Raw genomic sequence first — 24,726 nt, 5'->3', positions numbered from 1 at the left:
GTAAAACAGGCACAGCATCAACGAATTTCAAGGCCAAAATCTCTACTCACATAATCCATCCTACCCCTCGGACTCCAACTTCTGCACAAATTAACCCCCACCCAAAAATACTTAAATAATTAAAGAACATTTGCAAACTGATTTTTTTTTTTAAATTTTTTTTTTTTTTTTATAGATAAACTGCACACTTTGCAGAAATGGAGAAAACAGGAGATACAGTTGATCATTACCAAAGCAGGTCGATCTAAAACATACAAGGATGGCAGCTTCACTCTTGTAACAAGCTTATCATGTCACGTATCGACTATTTAACAATTCAGATCAACAAATTATATCATTTTATACAATTGGTTTCAATACACACAATATATGAAATCACAGAAATCACAGAAACCTCACAGTACAGATAGAGGCCATTTCAGCCCATCGAGCCTGCACCGACACATAATCTATTATTCTAACCACCAATAAGATTATGACACTGAAACTGCAGGGATGTGATCCCATTGTTACGTTGCAGGTGCCTTGTTGTCTCTCTTCCCCCTTTTGAAGGGGTGAAATCATTTATTTGGTGGGTGGGGGGATGATTTTTTAAAAAACTTACTTAACCTTCAGGGTTCCAGGCCTCTTCCATAGGCTGGACTTTCTAGTGGGCACACTTCTGGAGGCTGGTACACCTCATCTAACTAGGTGTACCAGTCTCCAACCTTATGCCAGTTCTTACTAAGGTTTGCGAAGCGGTAACTCCCAGTGTAAGGAGTCCCTGCCCCGTCCTCATCGTCTTTGCATCACTGGTCTTTTATCAGACAGTAGAGGCTTCCCCCTCTTGCAAGGCCAAGTAGGAATTCCCAGCATAGGCCAGGACCCAGGCCAAAGCCTATTTCCAGGGCCCTTTTGCCTCAATCCTTCCACATTTGGAGGAGGACTGAGCAATTTTGGCCTCTACTTTTCTTCGTCCTCATCTCCCCTGATCAGCAGAAGTCATACTGGACTACAGATCCATGGGTACCAGAAGATGTGTGATATCTCTCTAAAGCAGCCACTCTGTTAATTCGGAGAATGAGTATCGGCAGTCTATTTACCAGGAGGGACAGCACATCGAAGCCCAATCCTGTCCTAACCTGCAACTCATGCACATCACTTTCCAACAGGGGTCACTGAACAGCAATCAGAAGCAGATACCCTGTCTTGATTTCTACCGTCACAAGTTGGAAATAGCACAGATCTCAATCAAAAGCGGAGACATAATAACTGGATTGCAAGATTCAGCTTTGGTCACAAGGTTGTAGTGCCTTTGACAAACCATTTGTACAAACGAAATGGAGAGAGAAACTGGACGAGCAATTTCCTAAAAGTAGGCTTTCAGGGCAGAGTTACTGCTCTGCTAAAGCAGCTTGCTAAAATTTAGCTACAAAGCTAGACCCCACGATCTTGATTTCACTTGACCAAATGCCTCCAGGTTTTTATTCATCTATACTGTATTAGGCTGGCAGGTTTATTTGTACTCCTATTTTTAAATCTTTGTTGCACAGTACTTCATATTGAAAGAATGCTACAAAATATTTCAACAGAGACTACACAGTTCTGCTTTTAAAAGTGCAGTTAGAGCTGCTAGAACTTCAAGGTTGTTTTTACACCTACAGCCATTCAAAGCAGATATGTCCAGGAATGTTACTCTGGCAAACATATATTTGGTTTGGCTGCTTAGAATGCAGACATTTACTGTGGAAATACAGTACTGATTAGATTAATAAAGGAGCACTATTATTCCCACATATATCTAAGCACATTAACTAAAGCTGCATGTCTGCAATGTGATAGCAGCAACTCTGATGTAATGAGCACAAGTATCATTTTTTTAAATTTTTTAAAACTGTCAATACTTGACCATTACGTTAAAGTAATGTACCAGAACTTTCAGACAAACTTCTGCTTTCACGTGCAAAAAAATAATCTTTATTGGCCATCACAAACTCGCGACTGCTTCCAACAAAGGAGCATCATTTTGCATCAATACCTCAGAGCCTTGATCCGTTGATCAATGTTTATCTGTCATTGTAGCTACTTGGGACTCGTCAATTTATTGATGGACGGGAATGTGCTACAGTCCTCGCATTTCAAAGCAGGGCTTACCTGACTCGCTCTTTAGAATCTCCAAAGGTTTCCTTCAGGTTTGTCAAGTCCGGGTAGTAAGCAGCAGGAGGTGATATGACTTCTATTAACCCTGAATTGATTTCTGTGGAAAATCTGTCAACAAACCAAAACAATGTTTGTACAGAAGTAAAAACTCTTGTGCGATGACTTACTTTGTTCATAAAAAGATAAATCGAATGTAAGCTGGTTATGAAGCAACTCTAACTCTGTATACCCAACACATTGTAGCAACAAGAAATTTAAAGAAAAGCCTCATTTATCCCAACCAAATCTCCTTCTTGATCTCAATGCTCCAACCACCAGTATATGGATTGCCCAGGTGATTTAAATGCTGGCTAGTGCAATCAACATTACACCAATGTTTGCAAATCTTAAAAACCAACTCAAAGATGAAGGTTTTACATTGAGTTTTACTGCAAATAAAGACTCTGGCACTTTCCAACAATTACCAAAAAATCATTAGTTGCTTCTGCTTTAGAATGAGAAATTTGATTATGGAGCCACTTTAAACAAGCCCATACTCTTTTGGTAGATCATTCCAAATGAAATCTACCGCATCAATTGTACCCATGACTTCCTCTCCTCCCTCCCAAAGTGGCTGGCCAGAAAAAATTGATCATTTCAATTCAGGCATTGCATATTAAAAATAATTTTTCAAAATAGAATTTCTGTTTGATATACAACGCACATCCAACAAAATTGAGACGCCTGACAAGAATCAGTCATTCATGAAAGAAAGACTTATGAAATAATACTGAGCAGCCTACGGGCGGCGCTGTCCAGGGAGTGTATAAATACTTGGGCACGGGCCCAGCTTGCGCAGGACATTCTTAACAGGAACTAGTGAAGGACACAACTAGACCCCCATGTTGTAAAACAGTTGATTAAAGCTTTGTTTAATGCTTAGACCAAGTGCCTAGTAGTTTTTACACTTCAACGCCTTTGAGCGTATCCATATTTAACAACAGACGCAAGGTGCAGTACTCTCAACGGTTTAAGCAAACAGACAATAGGTACTCAGCAATGTCAGTATGAACTATGATGAAATGATCTCCCATTTATGCAGAAGCTAAATAATTTAGCAGCTGTCAATTGCTGATGGAGATGTCTCCAAGATACTGCATTGGGAATCTAGTCCTACTTACTCTTTTTCCAGGCTATCCAGGACACTATGAACATGATCGAGATCAGTCTGTTGAAACAAAGAAAAAAGAAAAAAAATCTATTGCAATGGAAACTTAAGATTGCAAGACCTACTTGTTGCTTTTTTCCATGTTGAATTTATCTTCCTAATTTTCAACTGCCTCGTGGACTCTATGCAAGTTCACTGAATAAAGGAAGGCAATTTTCTCCGTTTCCCCACAGTATTTACATCAGTCGCCATGTGGTATGCAAAACTCCCTTTAAAAAAAGTGGCTCCCCTTAAAAGGAACCACTTCCACAGCTGGCCCAAGAATGAGAACACCTGGCATGGTAAGGGACCAAGAGGAACCAGTGTGTTGTATTATAAGAGACAGAACATCTGTGCACTAACCAGCTGCATCACCCCATCATCTATGTCACTTCTGTTCCCACCTGTACGCTCTTAAATTCCAAAATAACTTGAGATATAAATATACTGTAAAGTGGCCAACTGCAAGTTATAGAAGTGTAGTTTGCTTCCTGAAACAGGACTGGAATAATTTTAAAGATTGTTTTTTTCCCCTCAAAAAAAAGGGAAAGAAAAAACTTACAAAAAATATTATACTTGTGCACCAATTCTCAAGCGACATTTGAAGTGTCTGGAAGCAACAACACGCCAAGGATACTGGCTTCATTTGTTACATTTAAGCTGCTCTGTTTTTGATAAGTTTCTTGTAAGTGGGTCAAGCTTTGTATTTTGCAGAAACTTTAAAAACCACAGTAACCATCGGCAACAAGCCACAAAACACATTCTCAGAACAATTTCCCTTCCCATCACATTGAGAACGAATGTCAGAAATCTCTCTCTTCCCTGCCTGCCGTACAGATCTCCCTCTGTGGCAGTTGTAGCAGCACCCAGTGACTGGTTTAAAAAATAACTCTGCATGTTCTGTAAAACCCATCCCAGAGAGTCTGCATGAAAGCTGCAACAATTGCTGGTTTCAAAGAGCATTAGTAAACTGCTCAAAGCTTTGCTCTTATGGCTCAAAGTCTATCTGAACTCCTGAACAGAATTATTTATTTCACACCACAATGAAGCCTTTTAGTTTGCAGCTCTCTGTTGCAAAAACTTCTTATTCATGCTCACCACCTCCTCTCCCTTTTCAATTAGCATCCTCGCCAGCTAACTATCTCTACTGGTCTCCCTGTATTTTGTCTCTTTTGCAAATGGTTTATTTTGATCTGCCCGAGTCTTGCTGTTCATCTTTCCTTGTGTCTGGCATTGCCACTGATTACTATGCCTTCCAGCTGTTTTTCCAGCTCCCTACTTATTTCTCGTCACTCACTCAGGCTCTATGTCTCTCTTTGAAATTCCATCAATGTTCCTATTGTATTTATCATGCGGCACCTTTCCTACAATTCCCCAAACTTACAAAGCTCTGCAACCTCAGCTGGGTGGTAGTGGTGTCACATTGGAGACACAGCAGGTCTCCAGTGAGAGGATCTGCACTGTCAGTCAGTCTAGTAGAAGAGGATCACAGTGCTGTGCAACGGAGCAGTTTGATCACAAAAAAGGAAGATGGGGACAGGGAGAGAACAGTGACATGGAAGCTGGAGCTCTGTCATCTCACAATCAGGACTAGTAAAACGCACACACACCCCCCCCCCCCCCAGTAAGAACTGTACTGCATATGGCTTTATTATTATTATATACATCAGTAGTAGTCCACCAGGTGGCTCGATTACACTTTTCCCTCCTTATTGAGGAATTTAATCATCGTACATGACTTGCATGGTGTACACAACTCTTGGTATATATTTCTCAAATTGAAACCCACTTTATGTTTCCAAATTTTACTATTCAAAGACCAAATGGATGAACTACAGAATTTGTTCATCCCAGTTTGGCATAAAAATAAAACAAAAAAGGTGACTCAACCGTGGCTAACAAGGGAAATTAGGGATAGCATAAGATCCAAGGAGAGGACATATAAATTGGCCAGGAAAAGCAATAATCCTGAGGATTGGCAGCAGTTTAGGATGCAAAGGAGGACAAAGGGATTAATTAAGGGGAAAGTAAAATATGAGAGTAAGCTTGCAGGGAACATAAAAACTGACTGTAAAAGCTTTTATAGATATGTGAAGAGAAAAAGATTGGTGAAGTCAAGCGTAGGTCCCTTGCAGTCAGAATCAGGGGAATTTATAATGGGGAACAAAGAAATGGCAGACCAACTAAATACATATTTTGGTTCTGTCTTCACAAAGGAGGAGTCAGTACAAAGAAGGTTCACTCGGTTAATCCCGGGGATGAGGGGATGGACATATGAGGAGAGGTTGAGTAGATTGGGACTCTACTCATTGGAGTTCAGAAGAATGAGAGGCGATCTTATTGAAACATATAAGATTGTGAAGGGGTTGGATCGGGTGGATGTGGGGAGGATGTTCCCGATGATGGGTGAAACTAGAACTAGGGGGCATAGTCTTAGAATAAGGGGCTGCTCTTTCAAAACTGAGATGAGGAGGAACTACTTCACTCAGCGGGTGGTAGGTCCATGGAATATGCTGCCCCAAAAAGCTGTAGAAGCTACATCATTACATAAATTTAAAACAGAAATAGACAGTTTCCTAGAAGTAAAGGGAATAAAGGGTTATGGGGAACGGGCAGGAATTTGGACATGAGTCTAGGTTCGGATCGGTCATGGCCCTGTGGGTAGCGGAGCAGGCCCAGGGGCCATGTAGCCTGATCCTGCTCCTATTTCGTGTGTCTAATTCTGTTAGATTCAGGAGATGGTTCAGTGATAGTAGATTGCGGTTAGGGTCAGATCAGCCATGATCTTATTGAATGGCGGAGCAGGCTCGAGGGGCCGATTGGCCTACTCCTGCTCCTATTTCTTATGTTCTTATGACACAAATAACTTCCCAGAGACGCCAGGGAACATAGGGTCTGATGAAAGGGTGGAACTGAAAGAAATCAGTATTTGTGGGGAAATGGTGTTAGGGAAATTGATGGGACTGAAGGCCAATAAATCCCCAGGGCCTGATAATCTACATCCCAGGGTACTTAAGGAAGTGGCCCTAGAAATAGTAGATGCATTGCTGATCATCTTCCACCATTCGATGGAATCTGGAACAGTACCCATGGATTGGAGGGTAGCTAATGTTACCCCACTATTCAAAAAAGGTGGTAGAGAGAAAACGGGGAATTACAGACTGGTAAGCCTGACATCAGTAGTGGGGAAAATGCTAGAGTCCATTATAAAAGATGTAATAGCAGAGCACTTGGAAAACAGTGACAGGATCGGACAAAGTCAACATGGATTCACAAAAGGTAAATCGTGCTTGACTAATCTACTGGAATTTTTTTGAGAATGTAATTGGTAAAATAGATATGGGAGAACCAGTGGATGTGGTGTATCTGGACTTTCAGAAGGCCTTCGATAAGGTCCCGCATAAGAGATTAGCGTGCAAAATTAAGGCACATGGGATTGGGGGCAAGGTATTGACTTGGATAGAGAACTGGTTGGCGGACAGAAAGCAAAGAGGTGGAATAAACAGGTCGTTTTCCGAGTGGCAGGCAGTGACTAGTGGGGTACCGCAAGGATCGGTCCTAGGACCCCAGCTGTTCACAATATATATTAATGATCTGGACGAGGGAATTGGATGTAATATCTCCAAATTTGCAGACGACACAAAGCTGGGTGGGAGGGTATGCTGTGAGGAGGAGGTCGTGAAACTCCAGTACGATTTGGACAGGTTGGGTGATTGGGCAGAAACAATGGCTAATGCACTATAATGTGGATAAATGTGAGGTTAACCACTTTGGTGGCAAAAACAGGAAGGCAGACTATTATTTGAATGGCAATAGATTGGGAGAAGGGGAAGTGCAGAGAGACCTGGGTGTTCTTGTGCACCAGTCGCTGAAGGTAAGCATGCAGATGCAGCAGGCGGTTAAGGCGGCAAATGGTATGTTGGCCTTCGTAGCGAGAGGGTTTGAGTACAGGAATCAGGATGTCTTGCTGCAGTTGTACAGGGCCTTGGTGAGACCACACCGAGTATTGTGTGCAGTTTTGGTCGCCTTATCTGAGGAAGGATGTTCTTGCCATGGAAGGAGTTCAGCGAAGATTCACCAGGCTGATACCTGGGATGGCAGGAATGACGTATGAGGAAAGATTGGGTCAATTGGGCTTGTACTCGCTGGAGTTTAGAAGAATGAGAGGGGATCTCATTGAAACTTATAAAATTCTAACAGGACTAGACAGACTAGATGCAGGAAGAATGTTCCCGATGGCAGGGGAGTCCAGAACCAGGGGTCACAGTCTAAGGATAAGGGGTAGGCCATTTAGGACAGAGATGAGGAGGAATTTCTTCACCCAGAGAGTGGTGAACCTGTGGAATTCTCTACCACAGAAGGCAGTGGAGGCCAATTCATTAAATATATTCAAGAAGGAGTTGGATATATTTCTCAAGGCTAAAGGGATCAAGGGATATGGGGAGAAGGCAGGGACAGGGTACTGAATTTGGATGATCAGCCATGATCGCATTGAATGGCGGAGCAGGCTCGAGGGGCCAAATGGCCTACTCCTGCTCCTATCTTCCATGTTTCTATGTAATCATACACCTTTGACATAATTGCCCTACCAATCTCTTCAGCTGTAACTGGCAGCTTATCAATGTATGAGAAATAGAACACTTCTTCCTTATTGGGTGTAATTTGTGATGGTGGTGGCAACCTGGACAAAGCATCAGCTGATAAATCGGTACTCAATGTCATACGTACACGCTGACAAAAATCAAAGCCATCTCTGCATTCGGGCTGGAGCTAAGGTTTAAACTGAGGACTTTGGATGGAGGGTCGCGGTCAGGGGCTTATGGTCAGTAACTATGGTAAACTTATGACCAAACAAGTATTGGTGAAACTTCTTGACCCCAAAAATCAATAGCAAAGCTTCCCTTTCGATCTGCGCATAATTCAGCGCACTGGCACCGAGAGTGCGTGAAGCAAAAGCAATTGGTCTCTCCTCCCCACTATCTAGTACACGAGAGATCACCGCCCCAACTCCGTATGGAGGCATCACACGCTAGCTTGATCTCCTTAGATACATCATAGTGAACTAACAATGGTACAGGAAACTTTGTGCTATCCGGCACCGAGCTGTTGCTGTCCCATCAAAACTGCCGGACAAACCAGCGCTAATGTTGAAACATACGGAGATTTTGAGCTCCGTATCTGGCAACAAACCCTGTTGCTTAGCAACAGCTTCTAAACAGTCAGCCGTACCTTGCAAGCGTCTCTGTAGCTTAGCAACAGCTTCAGCGAGACCTTGCAGAGCCTGACTGGTGAAAAAAAAGCAACGAAAAGAAAAAAAACCTAACGAAACGGTTCCTGATTTTTGCCGGTGGCTCGAGCATTCTGGACAGTTAACCTCCGGATAAACCAAAGTTTCCTGTACTCGCCACCAACTGGCTTTTACACTCTTTGAATGCAATGTTGCATTCTTTTGGCCACTTCCAAGGGACCGGTTTTCTCAACAGCTCATTCAGTGGATGTAACAATGTAGCCAAGTTTGGGAGGAACTTTCCAGAATAATTCAAAAGACCCAAAAGCGACCGAAGTTCAGAGACATTCTTGGGAGTGGGTGCATTTCTGATTGCATCCAGCTTTCCCTTGGTTGGATATAAACCATCTTTGTCTACTCTGTGCCCCAAGTACTCCACTGAGTTTGGAAACAACTCATACTTGGGAGCTGTCACTCGTACTCTGTGCTTCTCTAGCCATTTGAGCACTTCATTCAACACCTCATCATGGATTTGCATCTTTGGTGCTGAAATGAGTATGTCATCCAAATAACACACTACCCCTTCAATCCCTTGCAAAATTTGGCTCATCACCCCCAGAATATGTCGGGGGCAGAAGACACTCCAAATGGTAGCCTCCTGAACTGATAGAGGCCTCGGTGAGTATTTATAGTCAAGCATGACTTGGACTCTTCATCTAAAGTTGTAGGTAGGCATTTGTTAGATCTAACTTCGAAAAGATCTGGCCACCTGTCAGCATTGTGAACAAATCTTCCACATTTGGGACCGGGACCGAGCTGTTGTCGATCTATCAAAACTGCCGGACATACAAAGTTAATGTTGAAGCATACGGAGGTTTTCAACTCCGTATCTGACAACAAACACTGTTGCTTAGCAACAGCTTGTAAACAGTTGGCCCGTACCTTGGAAGCATCTCTGTAGCTTAGCAACAGCTTCACAGACTTTCCAGAGCTCGACTGTTGAAAACAAAGCCACGAGAAGAAAAAAAACCTAACAAAACGGCTCCTGATTTCTGCCGATTGTCCGGAAACCTCGATCTTACAACCTCCGGATAAACCAAAGTTTCCTGTATTGGGTAGATTATACTCTAAAACCTGGTTTACGGTTACCTTATAATCACCACACAACCTTACCTTACTATCTGACTTAGTACAACAACAATGGGTGTAGCCCAATTACTCAGATCTACCTTAGAGATATTGTTCTCTGTTTAGTCTTTTGAGTTCTTGCTCAACTTTCTCCTGGAGTGTGTATGGTACGGGACGGGGCTTGCATTAAACTGGTCTTGCATTCTTCTGCACTCTAACAGTCACCTTGAAGTCTTGGATCGGACTGCCCATTTCACTGAACACCTTTGGATACTGCTTGATGACATCATCTATCGATGCAAATTTTGCTTCCACATGAAAGATCTCATTCCAATCCAGCTTCAATGATCCCAACCAATTTCTAACCATCAAGGCAGGCTCGTCTCCTGCCACTGCTATGAGAGGCAAGCGCTGACAATGATCCTTGTATTTGACTGGTATGGTGACACTTCCTACTACAGAGGTTTGCTCTCCTGAATAGCCTCACATCTCTACCTTTGATTTTTCTAGTCGATAATCACGCAACTTGTCGGGAGTATTGGTCGGCCATATCCATCGACATAGCTGTCTGACAAGCTAAGTCAAACGTCAAGTTAGGGGTCGTCAACAATTTACTTCTGATACGGTCATTTTTCAACCCACAAACAAAGCGGTCACGCAAAGCTCGGTCCTAAAAGGTTCCAAAATGACAGTGAATGGCTAGCTTTTTTAAAGCTACAATGTACTCACTGATAACCTCGTCATTTAATTGATCACGTGTTCCAAAATGATAACTTTCAGCAATTTCCAGGAGTTCAGGACTGTAGTGCTGTTCTAACTTGGCTAGGATCCCCTTCAGTGGCGTGTCCTTCGGCTTGGCAAGAGCAAACACATTTTTCAGGGTTTCATACACCTCAGGGCCTGCTTCAGTCAAAAAGATAGCCCATTTCATTTCTAAAACCGCCTGGTTATGGTTTACATCATCGGGGACTTCGACGATACTACTCGCAGTGAAAAACATTTCTAGCCATTGCACATACGCTCCGAAAGCCTCTCAGTCATGATGGAACTCGCCCAAGCACCCTATTATTCCCATAGGCGCGGCCATCTGGACTCTGGCAGCGTCGACAGTTCAGCCACGTGTGCTCGAAATTTACCTCCGATTTTTACAATTTTCTGCAAAACGAAGAATATCCAACAGTTCCTCCGTCGGTTGGCAGGATTATCCTCCAACAAAAATGTCAGCTCGGGAATCCGCAATCGCATCCTCATTGCCAATTCGGTGATATCTTGGGACACAGCATACATATACACAATGGCGTTTCCGGTAAGAACTGTACTGCACGTGGCTTTATTATTATGTACACATCAGTAGTCTACCAGGTGGCTCTATTACAAACGTCAACTGCTGTCTCACCAGAGCAGATTATCTTATCAAGTAAATTAAGTTGAGAAGGTGGCTATGAAATCCTCAAGCACAAAAGGAAGATTCCAGTATCAGGCAGAAAGGGGAAGGGATATCGGAGGAAGAGTAGAACATTATTGGTATCAGGCAATTCCATTCTTAGATATGCAGACAGGACGATATGCAGACCTGTGCATGAGAACCACTAAGTATGTTGTCACTCTGCTGCAAAGGGATCTCAATTGAGTTGATATATTTCTTAAGGCTAAAGGGATCAAGGGATATGGGGAGAAGGCAGGGACAGGGTACTGAGTTTGGATGATCAGCCATTGAATGGCGGCGCAGGCTCGAGGGGCCAAATGGCCTACTCCTGCTCCTATCTTCTATGTTTCTACTATGTTTCTATGTAACTCATTGGTGGGTGATCTGCAGGAATGCAGAGACCTGTTGTCATTGTAATTCACATTGGAGCCAACAACATTGGCAGGTACAGTGCTTCACAATAATTTCAGGGAGCTTGGAAAAAAAGGGGCAGAGAAGGACTGCACAGTAACATTCTTTGAAATACCATAAGTGCCATGTGCAGCAGCAAGATAGGTTAGGATAAGACAAATGCAGGCTAAAATTGTGATGTAGGGAGCAAGGATTTAGGTTCCTAGGGATCGGAGGTACTTTCTGGGAAAAGGGAAGCCTGCACCAACTGAATAGGTTTCAAGTAAACAGAAGAGGGACTAAGTATTGTCAGTAAGGATAGATAAATAATTGTAGCAGTATTTAAAGCAGGAACATAAAGGACACCGGGAAGGTTCAGATAGGAGGCATATGAATCAGCTGAGCACCACAATACAAGGCAGCAATGCAGAATCAAACAAGATTCACAAGCAAGATAACAAACCGCACAAGAATAAATCAAAACCCAAATGGGGCAAAGATAATAGAATGGAAGGAGGTGTACACAAACGCTAGAAGGCTGAATGGCAAAAATGTCAAATTTAGGTCAGTGCATAAAGAATGTCAGCAAATCATAAGCCAAGTGAAATCCTGACCGGAGAGAACGTGACACAGGAACGAAATAAACCATTTAGAAAAGATAGGTGTAGAAAAGGAACATTTTACATCAAAGAAAACAAAGGTACAGGAAAGGCAGGACAGAGGGGACTGAAATCAGGATTAAATGAGGTAAAGGAGGAGGAGAAACTACTGGTGAGAAATCACTACAGAGCGCCAGGTCAAACCGTTGTTAGTGACAAGATATTTCACAGGGAAGTAAGGAAAGCATCCAGCAAGGCCATGCTTTCATTTTGGAGAGAGTACCAGTCCCAGCACTGAGCCCTGCAGGACTCCCCTTCCAGCACCTCATCACTTGAGGGCGGATTAAACTACCCAAATATTAATTAGAGTTTGGGTAGTGTTATTGTAAAAAAAAGTCAGGAATTTCTAGTCCCCTCCAGAAGTTGTCTACGACAGAAGGATCAATACAGGTCGAGCGTCTCAAATCCAGAGTTCCGGAATCCGGACCGATTGGTGACAGGGGTACGGAATCCGTAAAATGTTCCGGAATCTGGACACCCTGAGAGGCTTACCAAAAGCTCAACCTGGGCCCAGACATTTCCGGACTCTGACATCAGAAACACGTTTTTTGGAACATCTTACCAAAGAAGGTTGTAGAGGCAAGTAGTAAAGATCTCATGGTAAAATTGAACAAGTATTTTGAAGAGACATTATTGGATACAATTACTAGGACAAAAAAACAGACCAGATTGACCTTTGGTCTCTTACACCCTTGAAATGTTTTATGTTTCTAAGATCATCAGCCAGTGTTTTATTGGGGGTGCGTTAAGGGGGGAAATAGTGTGAATGATTGACTCTAGTATGGAGCTCGAGCATTTGGGGCAACTGTTTTACCAAGATTGGCAATTGAAACTGCTGCTGAAAGAAAGGGAGCGATTGACAAAGTGGCTGGGCCTGGAGAGAATGAGCAAAAGTAGACAGGTAACAGAGAGCACACATAATGTCAAAATTCCCAACCCTTTGTATCTTGAACCAGATGATTGGAGATGAACATTGCACTTAAGATGCACTGAAGCTGGGAAAGCAAGAAAGGCCAGTGCCCAACATCAGGGTAGCTGGCAGCACTCACTGCAAGCAAGAGGTCAGCTGATTGAGACCAGGGGTCCAAGTACGTACACCACCTGCAGCCCAAAGCTGGTGACAATGAGACAGGACTGGGGCCAGGAATGGGCAAGGCAGAAGAGCATCTGCCATTACTTCAAAAACAATAATCTGACAAGCCCCCATTCCTTGTCATGGTTCTCATGGACCAGATGAGATTACTGCAAGGGTAATAGAGGTAACTATGGATCAGAAAAGGACTGGATTACTTGATGCCCATGGACCAATTAGACTGGTAAAAGCAGACACCACTGTGCATAGTTTCCACAGGCCAATCAGATACAGTGTCCAAGATTCAATGTTCTAATACATGCACAGCTACAAATATTAATAAAAGAGTCACTAATAAATCCAATAGGGAATGCAGGAGAAACTTCTTCACCCAGAGTGTGGTTAGAATGTGGAACGTGCCACCACAAGCAGTAGTTGAGGCAAATAGCATAGATACATTTAAGGGGAAGCTAGAGAAACACATGAGGGAGAAAGGAATAGAAGGAGAGGGTTAGATGAAGAGGGGTGGGAGGAGGCTTGTGTGAAGCATAAAGGGTGGCATAGGCCAGCTGGGCCGAATGGCCTGTGTCTGTGTAGACGTGACGAAACTTGATGTAATAGCCTTAGTTAAAACCACGATCACATGATAGTCCCTACTAGGTAACATTGTTTTTTTTTTGAGAAATTGCATGCACCCCCATGCCTCCATTTGTAAATGGCCTACAGCAATGTCTCTAATAACATATTACTTGCCCAAAGCAAGAAGTCTAGTTGTTAGCATGGGTAAGGTCATGGCATTTCAGATGGTAATTCATTACCAAGAGGCTAATGCGACCAATTCACACGTAGCTATTTTGTGCTATGCATGTTTTAAAAGATTAAAAGCTTCCCTGGTTGGTCATTAGTAATACAGTCATGTCAGGAGAAAAAGCACAAGAGAAAAAAAAAAAAACTGGTAATGGTTGCAAAAATGCCTCTACCAGAATAAACAAATATTGAGATGATTGTGGAAGTCAGAGGTGAAGTAATCAAATCTGACTATAGACACAAAGGCAAACTTTGCAAGCCGAGGCACCTGGAATGACAGTACTCAATACGAGCTGTTAATCGGGGGCACTGACCTCCACATCTGATTTCCCAATCCATACTCCCTTCCAAATGAGGCTCTACCTTTGGAACTTTGCTTCGCAAAATTCACCCTGTAATATTTAATTTAATTCATTCCATTCTCTGGATGTGGACGTCGCTGCCAAGCACAGCATTTATTGCCCATCCATGGTTGCCCTGATGTGGGCTGGAGTCGGATAGAAGCCAAACTGAGAAAGGGCAGCAGGTTTCCTTCCCTTAAAAGGACATTAATGAAGCAGCTGGGTTTTTACGACAACCTGACAGCTTCATGGTCACTTTTACTGATGCCAGCTTTTTCTCTTCCCGGCCCACCCCCCCAGATTTGTTAATATGGAAACCAAATTCAAATTCTCAAACTATCATGATGGGATTTGAACTCTCCTTCTGGGGATGTAGTCCAGACTTCTGGATTACTAGACTAGTGACATAACCAGAACACTACCGTACCCTATGTTATTGTAGTTTAAAATACAATATACTCTATGGGCTGGATTTTCATTCAGGGGACGTGATGGAGGCGGGACTACAACTTTCGGGGTTGTTGTCCCGCCTCCATCGAGATGTGGCCAATCCATGTGATTTTAACTTGATTGACCTTGTTGAGCCCGCCCAGCAGGCGAATTAAGGGGCACCCGGCAACAGGTGACATCACAGACTGAAATTTCATCTGTCAAGAGGTTTTGACAGATGAAATATCAGTGTTTGAAAACTCTTTGAAGCTGTCAAACACTGACAGTCTTACTTCTAACATGAGTCCTTCTCCACAGACTCAGTTAGAAATCTCTCCTGCACAGAAAGCTGAAGGCTGTCACTTGACAGTTTGCAGCCATTCTGCTTTCTGTGCCGGTGAGATGAGGGACTCCCGAGACCTAAAAGGAAGGCTGTAAAGGTAAGAAAAGGTAATTTAAACTTCTTTAAACAATTTAGACACACCAAACACACTTACCTTTACACTCATGCACACATCACTCACCTGAACACCGACATCTCGACCCCTCCAAGTCCTTCAACCCGACGGCCCGCCTCCTCTAACTTGGCGTGGTTTGGAGCCGTCAGGAATCCCACACTTCAACATCAAAAATAGGGATTAGGCTAAAAACTGCCCGTTAACAGGCAGTTAATTGGCACTAATTCCCTTCCCACCTTGGGGAGGCGGGTCCCACTGCGGGGCGGGTACCTGCCTCCTTTGAAACTGGCATGGAGGCGGGATGGTGTCGCGACCCTCTATTTCGGGATTTTAACCCCCCCCCTCCCCATGCCTCCAATCCCGCCTCCACGGCTCAATGAAAATCCTGCCCTATATGTTGACTGTTAAAATGTGCATGAAGATATGGCATTTAGTTTGCAGAACAGAAAAAAATATTAAGATGGTTGAAGCAAAAATCTTCCAAATTTCACATACGTTGTTCATGCCTATGAGTCTGGGACTAGGTCCATAATTTACATAAGATGCACGATTCCTCAGCTTTTTAAAATTGTAATATACATCTTAGAACAAGTAGTATGAAGAATAAAGAACCTCAAATCCCATTTCATTACTGACCAACTGGTATGCACCTTGTTGTGCTGGCTGAATTGGTGTGCATGCCTAGGACAACCAGCTGGTTTGACTGCAGCCGGTACAGTATATAGGTTTTCTTTTCTCTCTCACATGGCAGCTGTTGATGATTCTGCCATTGTCATTTACACTTAGAAACATAGAAGATAGGAGCAGGAGTAGGCCATTCGGCCCCTCGAGCCTGCTCCGCCATTCAATGCGATCATGGCTGATCATCCAAACTCAGTACCCCGTACCTGCCTTCTCCCCATATCCCTTGATACCTTTAGCTCTAAGAAATATATCTAACTCCTTCTTGAATATATTTAAAGACTTGGCCTCAACCGCCTTGTGGTAGAGAATTCCAAAGGTTCACCACTCTCTGGGTGAAGAAATTCTTCCTCATCTCTGTCCTAAATGGCTTACCTCTTATCCTTAGACTATGACCCCTGGTTCTTGACTCTCCGACCATCGGGAACATTCTACCTGCATCTAGTTTGTCCAGACCTGTCAGAATTTTATAATTTCGATGAGATCCCCTCTCATTCTTCTAAACTCCAGCGAGTATAAGCCCAATCGACCCAATCTCTCCTCATACGTCATTCCTGCCATCCCAGGGATCAGCCTTGTGAATCTTTGCTGAACTCCTTCCATGGCAAGAACATCCTTCCTCAGGTAAGGTGACCAAAACTGCACACAGTACTCAAGGTGTGGTCTCACCAAGGCCCTGTACAACTGCAGCAGGACATCCTTGCTCCTGCACTCAAACCCTTTTGCTATGAAGGCCAACATACCATTTGCCTTCTTCACCGCCTGCTGCACCTGCGTGCTTACCTTCAGCGACTGGTGCACAAGGACACCCAAGTCTCATTGCACTTCCCCTTCTCCCAATCTATTGCCATTCAGATAATAGTCTGCCTTTCTGTTTTTGACACCAAAGTGGATAACCTCGCATTTATCCACGTTATATTGCATCTGCCACGCTTCTGCCCAATCACCCAACCTGTCCAAATCATCCTGGAGTTTCTCGGTATCCTCCTCGCAGCACACACACCCACCCAGCTTTGTGTCGTCTGCAAACTTGGAGATATTACATCTAGTTCCCTTATCTAGATCATTAATGTATATGGTGAATAGCTGGGGTCCAAGGACCGATCCCTGCGGTACCCCACTAGTCACTGCCTGCCACTCGGAAAAAGACCCGTTAATTCCTACTCTCTGCTTTCTGTCCGCCAACCAGTTCTCTATCCAAGTCAATACCTTGCCCCCAATCCCATGTGGCTTAACTTTACACGCTAGTCTCTTATGCGGGACCTTATCGAAAGCCTTTTGAAAGTCCAAATACACCACATCTACTGGTTCTCCCTTATCTATTTTACCAGTTACATCCTCAGAAAATTCCAGTAGATTAGTCAAGCACGATTTATCTTTTGTAAATCCATGTTGACTTTGTCCGATCCTGTCACTGTTTTCCAAGTGCTCAGCTATTACACCCTTTATAATGGACTCTAGCATTTTCCCCACTACCGATGTCTGGCTTACCGGTCTGTGATTCCCCGCTTTCTCTCTACCACCCTTTTTGAATAGTGGGGTAACATTAGCTACCCTCCAATCCATGGGTACAGTTCCAGATTCCAGTGAATTTTGGATGATGATGAGCAATGCATCTACTATTTCTAGGGCCACTTCCTTAAGTACCCTAGGATGTAGATTATCAGGCCCTGGGGATTTATCGGCCTTCAATCCCATCAATTTCCCCAACACCATTTCCCTACAAATACTGATTTCTTTCAGTTCCTCCCTCTCATCAGACCCTATGCTCTCCAACATCTCTGGGAGGTTATTTGTGTCCTCCTTTGTGAAGACAGAACCAAAATATGCATTTAATTGGTCTGCCATTTCTTTGTTCCCCATTATAACTTCCCCTGCTTCTGACTGCAAGGGACCTACACTTGATTTCACTAATCTTTTTCTCTACACATATCTATAATCTAGAGTCATCTTTTGTTTCTTTACTTGTCCCATTACCGTCTCCTTTTGCCTTGCACTATCATCCCTTTTGTCTTTTAAATCTCTTCTGCCTTCCATCCCATCACAGACCTTCCTTTTTGTTCTTTCCTCCCCTCCTTCCTTTCCCTGCCCCACACTTGCTTAAAAATCTGTTACTTCTCCAACTTCTTCCAGTTCTGACAAAAGGTCATCGACCTGAAACGTTAACTCTGTTTCTCTTTCTCAGTGATGCTGCCTGACCTGCTGGGTGTTTCCAGCATTTTCTGTTGTTTTGGATTTCCAGCATCCGCAGTATTTTGCTATTGTATATGTATGTATGCATTTCTTTCTTTCTTTCTTTCTTTCTTTCTTTCTTTCAAGAACTCTAGAAAGTGACAGGGCAAGCAAGGAGCATTTGAAATCTGGTGAAGAAATATGGATATTGCAACAGGATGAAACAAAAATGGAGAACTGGTTTCATTTCAGGAACTGCTATCACATACCATCACGATTAGAAACACCCAGAAATACAAAAAAATAATTTTGTTAAAAAGCCAAATATAAATGAGCAGTATTCTTACCTCTCCTATAAATACCACCATAACACAATCTAACTTCTCTTCCGGAGACAGTTTATCCATTAATGAGTGAAGTGTCTCTGCAAGATAGGACTTAACTTTTCTCTTCACGGTGGGAATCCCCAACACTAAAGACACTAGAGGCAAAAAAATTCACAGACAATTAGACAAAAAATGGTTGTAGCAGTTTGTACCACCTCATAAAAAGGAAAATAACTGCAGGGAGAAACAAAAACATTACATTGGAACAGAGAGTTCAGTAGTGTCCCCATTACAAATCCTGCCAGATAAGAGAGGTCTTATTATTGCAATGTACTTGAGCTTCCCTTTGCCACAAAGACGGAAATAATAAAAGGGCCACTCTTAGAAGGTTTCAGGTTGTAAACACAATCCTTCATTCAATAGAAAATTACCGTCAAAACAATTGGTCTGCCTAAATTCTGTTACCCATCAAGAAAAAAATCTACCTGATTTGACAAACAACTTAACGGAAGATTGAAAGGAAAATATGGATGGAATGACTAACACGGATTTAGTGGGGGGTTCAGGATAGTAAATTTCGAAGATTCAGTGGCAGCTAGCCAAGGGCCATAAAATGTAGTGAGGAACGCAGCATTTACAAACATTCAACTTCTCACCACCCCCCCACACCCCGCCCCCCAACCCAGGTTTCACAGCTGTGTGACAACAGACACTGAGCATTAGCTCTCAAAGCTTATGGCACTGTCGGAATACGACAGCACGGAGCAGCAAGTCAAGCGAAGCAAGTAGAAGTGGCTGCCACAAATGGAAAAAGTACTCGAGCTGTAACCTTGAAATATTTATCGTCACATGCTTGTTGTTGTAGAATCACAGAATGTTGCTGCATAGAAACAGGCCATTCAGGTTTGTGCCAAAGTGTCACCGAGTCGACACCCACTTCTTCTGCTCATTCCCAACCACCTAGAAGTGCGGCTGTTCGCCGACGATTCCACAACGCGCTGCTCCAGTCAGAATTCCTCTGGTAATGCAGCAGCCCATGACAGCCTAAGCCTGGATGTTATCCAGGTCCTGCTGAAGGCTGGCGAGTGCCAGCTATTGACATTCCAGAACAAGAGAAAACCCAGGCATCTCCTCTTTGACCCTGACCAACACCACCAATACAGAGACCCCACCATCATCATCATCTTGAGGGGCGGGGTCACCACAGACCAGAAACTTAACTGAACCAGTGATATCAACACCGTGGCTACAAGAACAAGGCAGGGGATGGGTGATCTGCGCCGAATGACTCAATCCTCAAAGCCTCTCCATCATCTATATGGCTCAAATCAGGTTTGCAATAGAACACTCGCCACTCATCTGAAAGGGGGCAGCGACAACAATATTGAAGAAGCTCTACACCATTCAGGGTAGAGCAGTTCACTTGAATGGCACCCATCACCAGGCCCAATATTCACCCCCTCCATCGCTGGCGCTCTGTGGCTGCAGTACGTATGATTTACAGGATGCACTACACCAACTAACCAAGGTTACTTGAACAATACATAGAAACAGAAGATAGGAGCAGGAGTAGGCCATTTGGCTCCTCGAGCCTGCTCCGCCATTTAATGAGATCATGGCTGATCATCCAAATTCAGTACCCTCTCCCTGCTTTCTCCCCATATCCCTTGATCCCTTTAGCCTTAAGAAATATATCTAACTCCTTCTTGAATATATTTAATGAATTGGCCTCAACTGCCTTTTGCGGTAGAGAATTCCACAAGTTCACCACTCTCGGTGAAGAAATTCCTCCTCATCGCTGTCCTAAATGGCTTACCCCTTATCCTTAGACTGTGACCCCTGGTTCTGGACTCCCCCGCCATCGGGAACATCCTTCCTGCATCTAGTCTGTCTAGTCCTGTTAGAGTTTTATAAGTTTCAATGAGATCCCCTCTCATTCTTCTAAACTCCAGCGAATATGCCCAATGGACCCAATCTCTCCTCATACATTATTCCTGCCATCCTAGATACCAGTCTGGTGAATCTTCGCTGCACTCCCTCCATGGCAAGAACATCCTTCCTCAGATAAGGCGACCAAAACTGCACACAATACTCAAGGTGTGGTCTCACCAAGGCCCTGTACAACTGCAGCAAGACATCCTTGCTCCTGTACTCGAACCCTCTCGCTATGAAGGCCAACATACCATTTGCCTTCTTAACCGCCTGCTGCACCTGCATGCTTGCCTTCAGCGACTGGTGCACAAGGACACCCAGGTCTCGTTGCACTTCCCCTTCTCCCATACTATTGCCATTCAGATAATAATCTGCCTTCCTGTTTTTGCCACCAAAGTGGATAACCTTGCATTTATCCACATTATACTGCATCTGCCATGCATCTGCCCAATCACCCAACCTGTCCAAATCATCCTGGAGTTTCTCGGCATCCTCCTCACAGCACACACACCCACCCAGCTTTGTGTCGTCTGCAAACTTGGCGATATTACATCGAGTTCCCTCGTCTAGATCATTAATATATATTGGCCTAGAAATTCGGTGGGCTGCATCACCAGTTAGCGCCTAAAGAGGGCACTCGGTGGCTTTAGCGCCACTGGTCACGCCTCCCGCGATATTTAGCGGGGCGCTAATGGCGGAGTTAGCCTGTAGCGCTGCGCCGCCACCGATGATGTCATCGGTGTGCGCAGCGCCCCGCTACCACCCCGATCGCGATATTTGGTTGCGCCCGCCTCCAACGCCGGTTGCAAATCGCGCCCGGTTCACGGGGCCTACCTGTGGCGGTAGTGGCGCAAATTAAGGTGGAGGTGCGGGGCGGCCATTTTTTTCAGTGGCCGCCTGCCAGCACCTCCGTCCCCAGCCTCCTGATCCCCCCCCCCCGGGCACTGCCGGCTGTGTCCAGACAGCCCGGCACTTCTCCTCGGTGCCGGGCTCTTTTGCCGGCACTCGATCGGTCATCGCCCTGGTGCAGGCCCCTCCTCCTTAAGAAGGGGAGGAAGGCCTGCAGTACCACAGCGCGCCGTGCCACAGCGTGTGGCGCTGCGGCATGTTGCGCTGCGATATTCAGTTTCAGCACCCAAGAGGGACGCGGGGCGCCTCGAGCAGCGCCCCACGTTCCTCTTGGGGCACTCAAGCTGAATTTCCGGCGGGCGCAACGGCTCCGATCGCAGTGGTAATTCCGGCGCCCAGGCGAGCTTGGCGCCCCACCGAATTTCTAGGCCATTGTGAATAGCTGGGGTCCTGGGACCGATCCCTGCGTTACCCCACTAGTCACTGCCTGCCACTCAGAAAAAGACCCGTTTATTCCAACTCTTTGCTTCCTGTCTGCCAACCAGTTCTCTATCCAAGTCAGTACCTTACCCCCAATCCCAATACCTCCCTCCCCTGCAACCTTCAAGATGGACAAGAGCAGCATCGTCATGGGAACGCCAACAGCTCCATGATCCCCTCCAAGCAACGCACCATCCCGACATGAACACACGTCAGCATTCCTTCACCGTTGCTGGGTCAACATCCTAGAATTCCCTACCCAACGCCATTGTACGAGCACCATCCACAGTTCAAGGAGAAGGCTGGCCCCTCATCATCGCCTCAGGAGAACTATGGATGGGAAATTAATGCAACCTTGCCAACGTCACCCACATCGAGAACAAAAAATTCCTTTTTTTAAGCAGCTATCTATTTCCCGGTTAGAAGAACATATTGCTCCACTTCAACAACAGCTTGTGGCAGAGAACTGTCCATTTTATTCACCCGCTTGCCAAAGAGATATTTTTTATAACGTCCTCTAATTCTTTGTGATTATCTTAAATTTGTGGGCTCCCAATAGGAGCAATTGGCTGTGTGAAAATTAGCTTTTAAAATTGGCCTCCTTTCTACTTTTTAAAAAAAATCTAAAATCCAGTAATGACACTTCTAGATTACAAGACAATACATGAGGCGGTTCAGAGAAGGTTCACTCGGTTGATTCCGGAGATGAGGGGGTTGACGTATGAGGAAAGATCGAGTAGGTTGGGCCTCTACTCATTGGAGTTCAGAAGAATGAGAGGCGATCTTATCGAAACATAGAAGATTGAGAGGGGGCTTGATCGGGTGGATGCGGTGAGGATGTTTCCACTGATGGGTGAGACTAGAACTAGGGGGCATAATCTTAGAATAAGGGGCTGCCGTTTCAAAACTGAGATGAGGAGAAACTTCTTCACTCAGAGGGTAGTAAATCTATGGAATTTGCTACCCCAGAGAGCTGTGGAAGCTGCAACATTAAATAAATTTAAAACAGAGATAGACAGTTTCCTAGCAGATAAGGGAATTAGGGGTTACGGGGAGAGGGCAGGGAAGTGGACGTGAGTCTAGATTCGGATCAGCCATGATCCTATTGAATGGCGGAGCAGGCCCGAGGGGCCGTATGGCCTACTCCTGCTCCTACTTATGTTCTTAACACACCCCATAATGCAGAGCAAGTCACTTCTTCTGCACGTGCATGACATTTCCACGCATGCACAGAAGGGGCAAGTCAACATACGTTAAGAGGCGAGTTGCCATGCATTATGGGGGGAGTTCCAGAAAAGCAGTTTTTCTGACCCTATAAACAGGGGCTGGAAAATATATGTTGGGAGTTTAGTATAAACCAATCTATACGGTGAAGACAATGGGGCCTAAATTCATTTGCACCCGAAACCAGGCGCGATCCAGAGAAGCCCGAGAGCGGTCCTAAATTGATCCTCGGACCTCACCATAATTGCGGTACGCTGCAGGCACCGATCTGACACCCCACGCAGCTTGCCAGCCGGAGACTGGCAAATTTCAGCCGGCTCAGACTCACCGGAGAGTCCAGGGGGCAAGGGAGGAGAGCAGGTGAGGGGCGAGCGCGGACTGGCAGCGGCCGCAGTCTTAATGTGGAGGCAGGAGGTGCACTCCTGTTCCTCCTGGCTCCACATTAAGGTCTGCTTTTTAAAAAAAAACTTACCCGCTGGCTTCTTCAATGCAAGCTCCCACGGCTTTTAATGAGCGGGTCTGGAAACAGGCTCAGGAGAAACGAGGGCTGCGCTCATTTAGCCGCCTAAAGAACAGCCCTGCTGAATTTAGCAGTGGCTTGGGCGCATGTGATGTTGAATTTAGGCCCTGTTGTTCTCATTAAGCCATCAGCAGGGACCTGGGTAATGAGGCCACACGCTAGATCATCAAGCAGACAAGTAGGAAGACTATCAAAGTGTTGGAAGGGTGCCAGTTTCAGCAATAGACTTATACTGTCATCCTTTTCCCCTGACAGTCTTCAGATGAGCAGCACCACTCCAAATACAGCAAGAAAAATCGCTGCTTTCCAGCTATGTTCATGGTAATCGGCATGCTAATGAGTACCTGAAGGTCTATGTAGCAAAACAATAGTTCAAAGCTGCAAAACCCAGAGGCAAGAAAGGACCAATTCTTTAGGCTATAATAGCAACTTGTTTATAGGTCATAGATTATTTGTTTTGTTTGTAGTTATCTGGAAAGAGCGAGAAAGGCAAAATCTCTGTTCCGATATTCATCTATGGTGTTTTGAAAGTGCCTTGGTTCCTACCTTTTGTTTATCCTCATTTTCCCCAGTGATTGCTCTGCTCCCTTTTTATCCACAATTGATTTAGTTCTTTCATCCTCCAGGTTTACTCATGCCAGCAACACTCCACGCTCAGTGTGAGGCAAGATAGGCAATGCTTTCTCGCTGTAGATCCCCCTTCAGGAACTCCCAAGATCTAATCCCAACCCCCTCTATGGTTCAACTGAAAACCAACCTAGCTTGAAGTGAGCATCTTAAACTATAACCTGCCTCACTCTATTCAGTTTTCTAAGTTAAACAAAAATTAGTTTAAGGGCCTATATTTAAATAGTGGATAGTTTTTCCCTGTTCAAATATGACAGAGCAGAAAATTGAATTTCAAGCAATTCTACTGCCACGCAATGTGACCAGAGACATATTAACACAGTAATAAAAGATTAATTACTGAACTGAGAGTAATCTAGTCAATTATTAAACTTAGTTAGTCTTTAGCATTTTATAACACGAGCACGTGGAAAGCAGTGACAGGATCGGACAAAGTCAACCTGGATTTACAAAAGGTAAATCATGCTTGACTAATCTACTGGAATTTTTTTGAGGATGTAACTGGTAAAATAGATAAGGGAGAACCAGTGGATGTGGTGTATTTGGACTTTCAGAAGGCTTTCGATAAGGTCCCACATAAGAGATTAGCGTGCAAAATTAAGGCACATGGGATTGGGGACAAGGTATTGACTTGGATAGAGAACTGGTTGGCG

The 24,726-nt window shown here is 44.4% G+C and overlaps 1 protein-coding gene across 1 annotated transcript in view; it reads right to left on the bottom strand.

Annotated features, from left to right (window-relative positions):
- Positions 1-24,726, bottom strand: part of mgat4a (alpha-1,3-mannosyl-glycoprotein 4-beta-N-acetylglucosaminyltransferase A) — a 259,273-nt gene that overhangs the window by 82,133 nt on the left and 152,414 nt on the right. Inside the window, exons 4-6 of the mRNA XM_085999510.1 lie at positions 18,463-18,596; positions 3,300-3,346; positions 2,134-2,247 (exon numbers count right to left, since the gene is read on the bottom strand). Coding sequence (XP_085855636.1) covers positions 2,134-2,247; positions 3,300-3,346; positions 18,463-18,596 — 295 coding nt within the window. The remainder of the gene's footprint in view (positions 1-2,133; positions 2,248-3,299; positions 3,347-18,462; positions 18,597-24,726) is intronic.

Source organism: Somniosus microcephalus, chromosome 10 (assembly GCF_052327205.1).
Source record: "Somniosus microcephalus isolate GS21.2 chromosome 10, FLI_Smic_1.0, whole genome shotgun sequence".
NCBI classification, from domain to species: Eukaryota; Metazoa; Chordata; class Chondrichthyes; order Squaliformes; family Somniosidae; genus Somniosus; species Somniosus microcephalus.
Note: the sequence above shows the minus strand (reverse complement) of the source record. Positions and strands in the feature narration are given on the sequence as shown.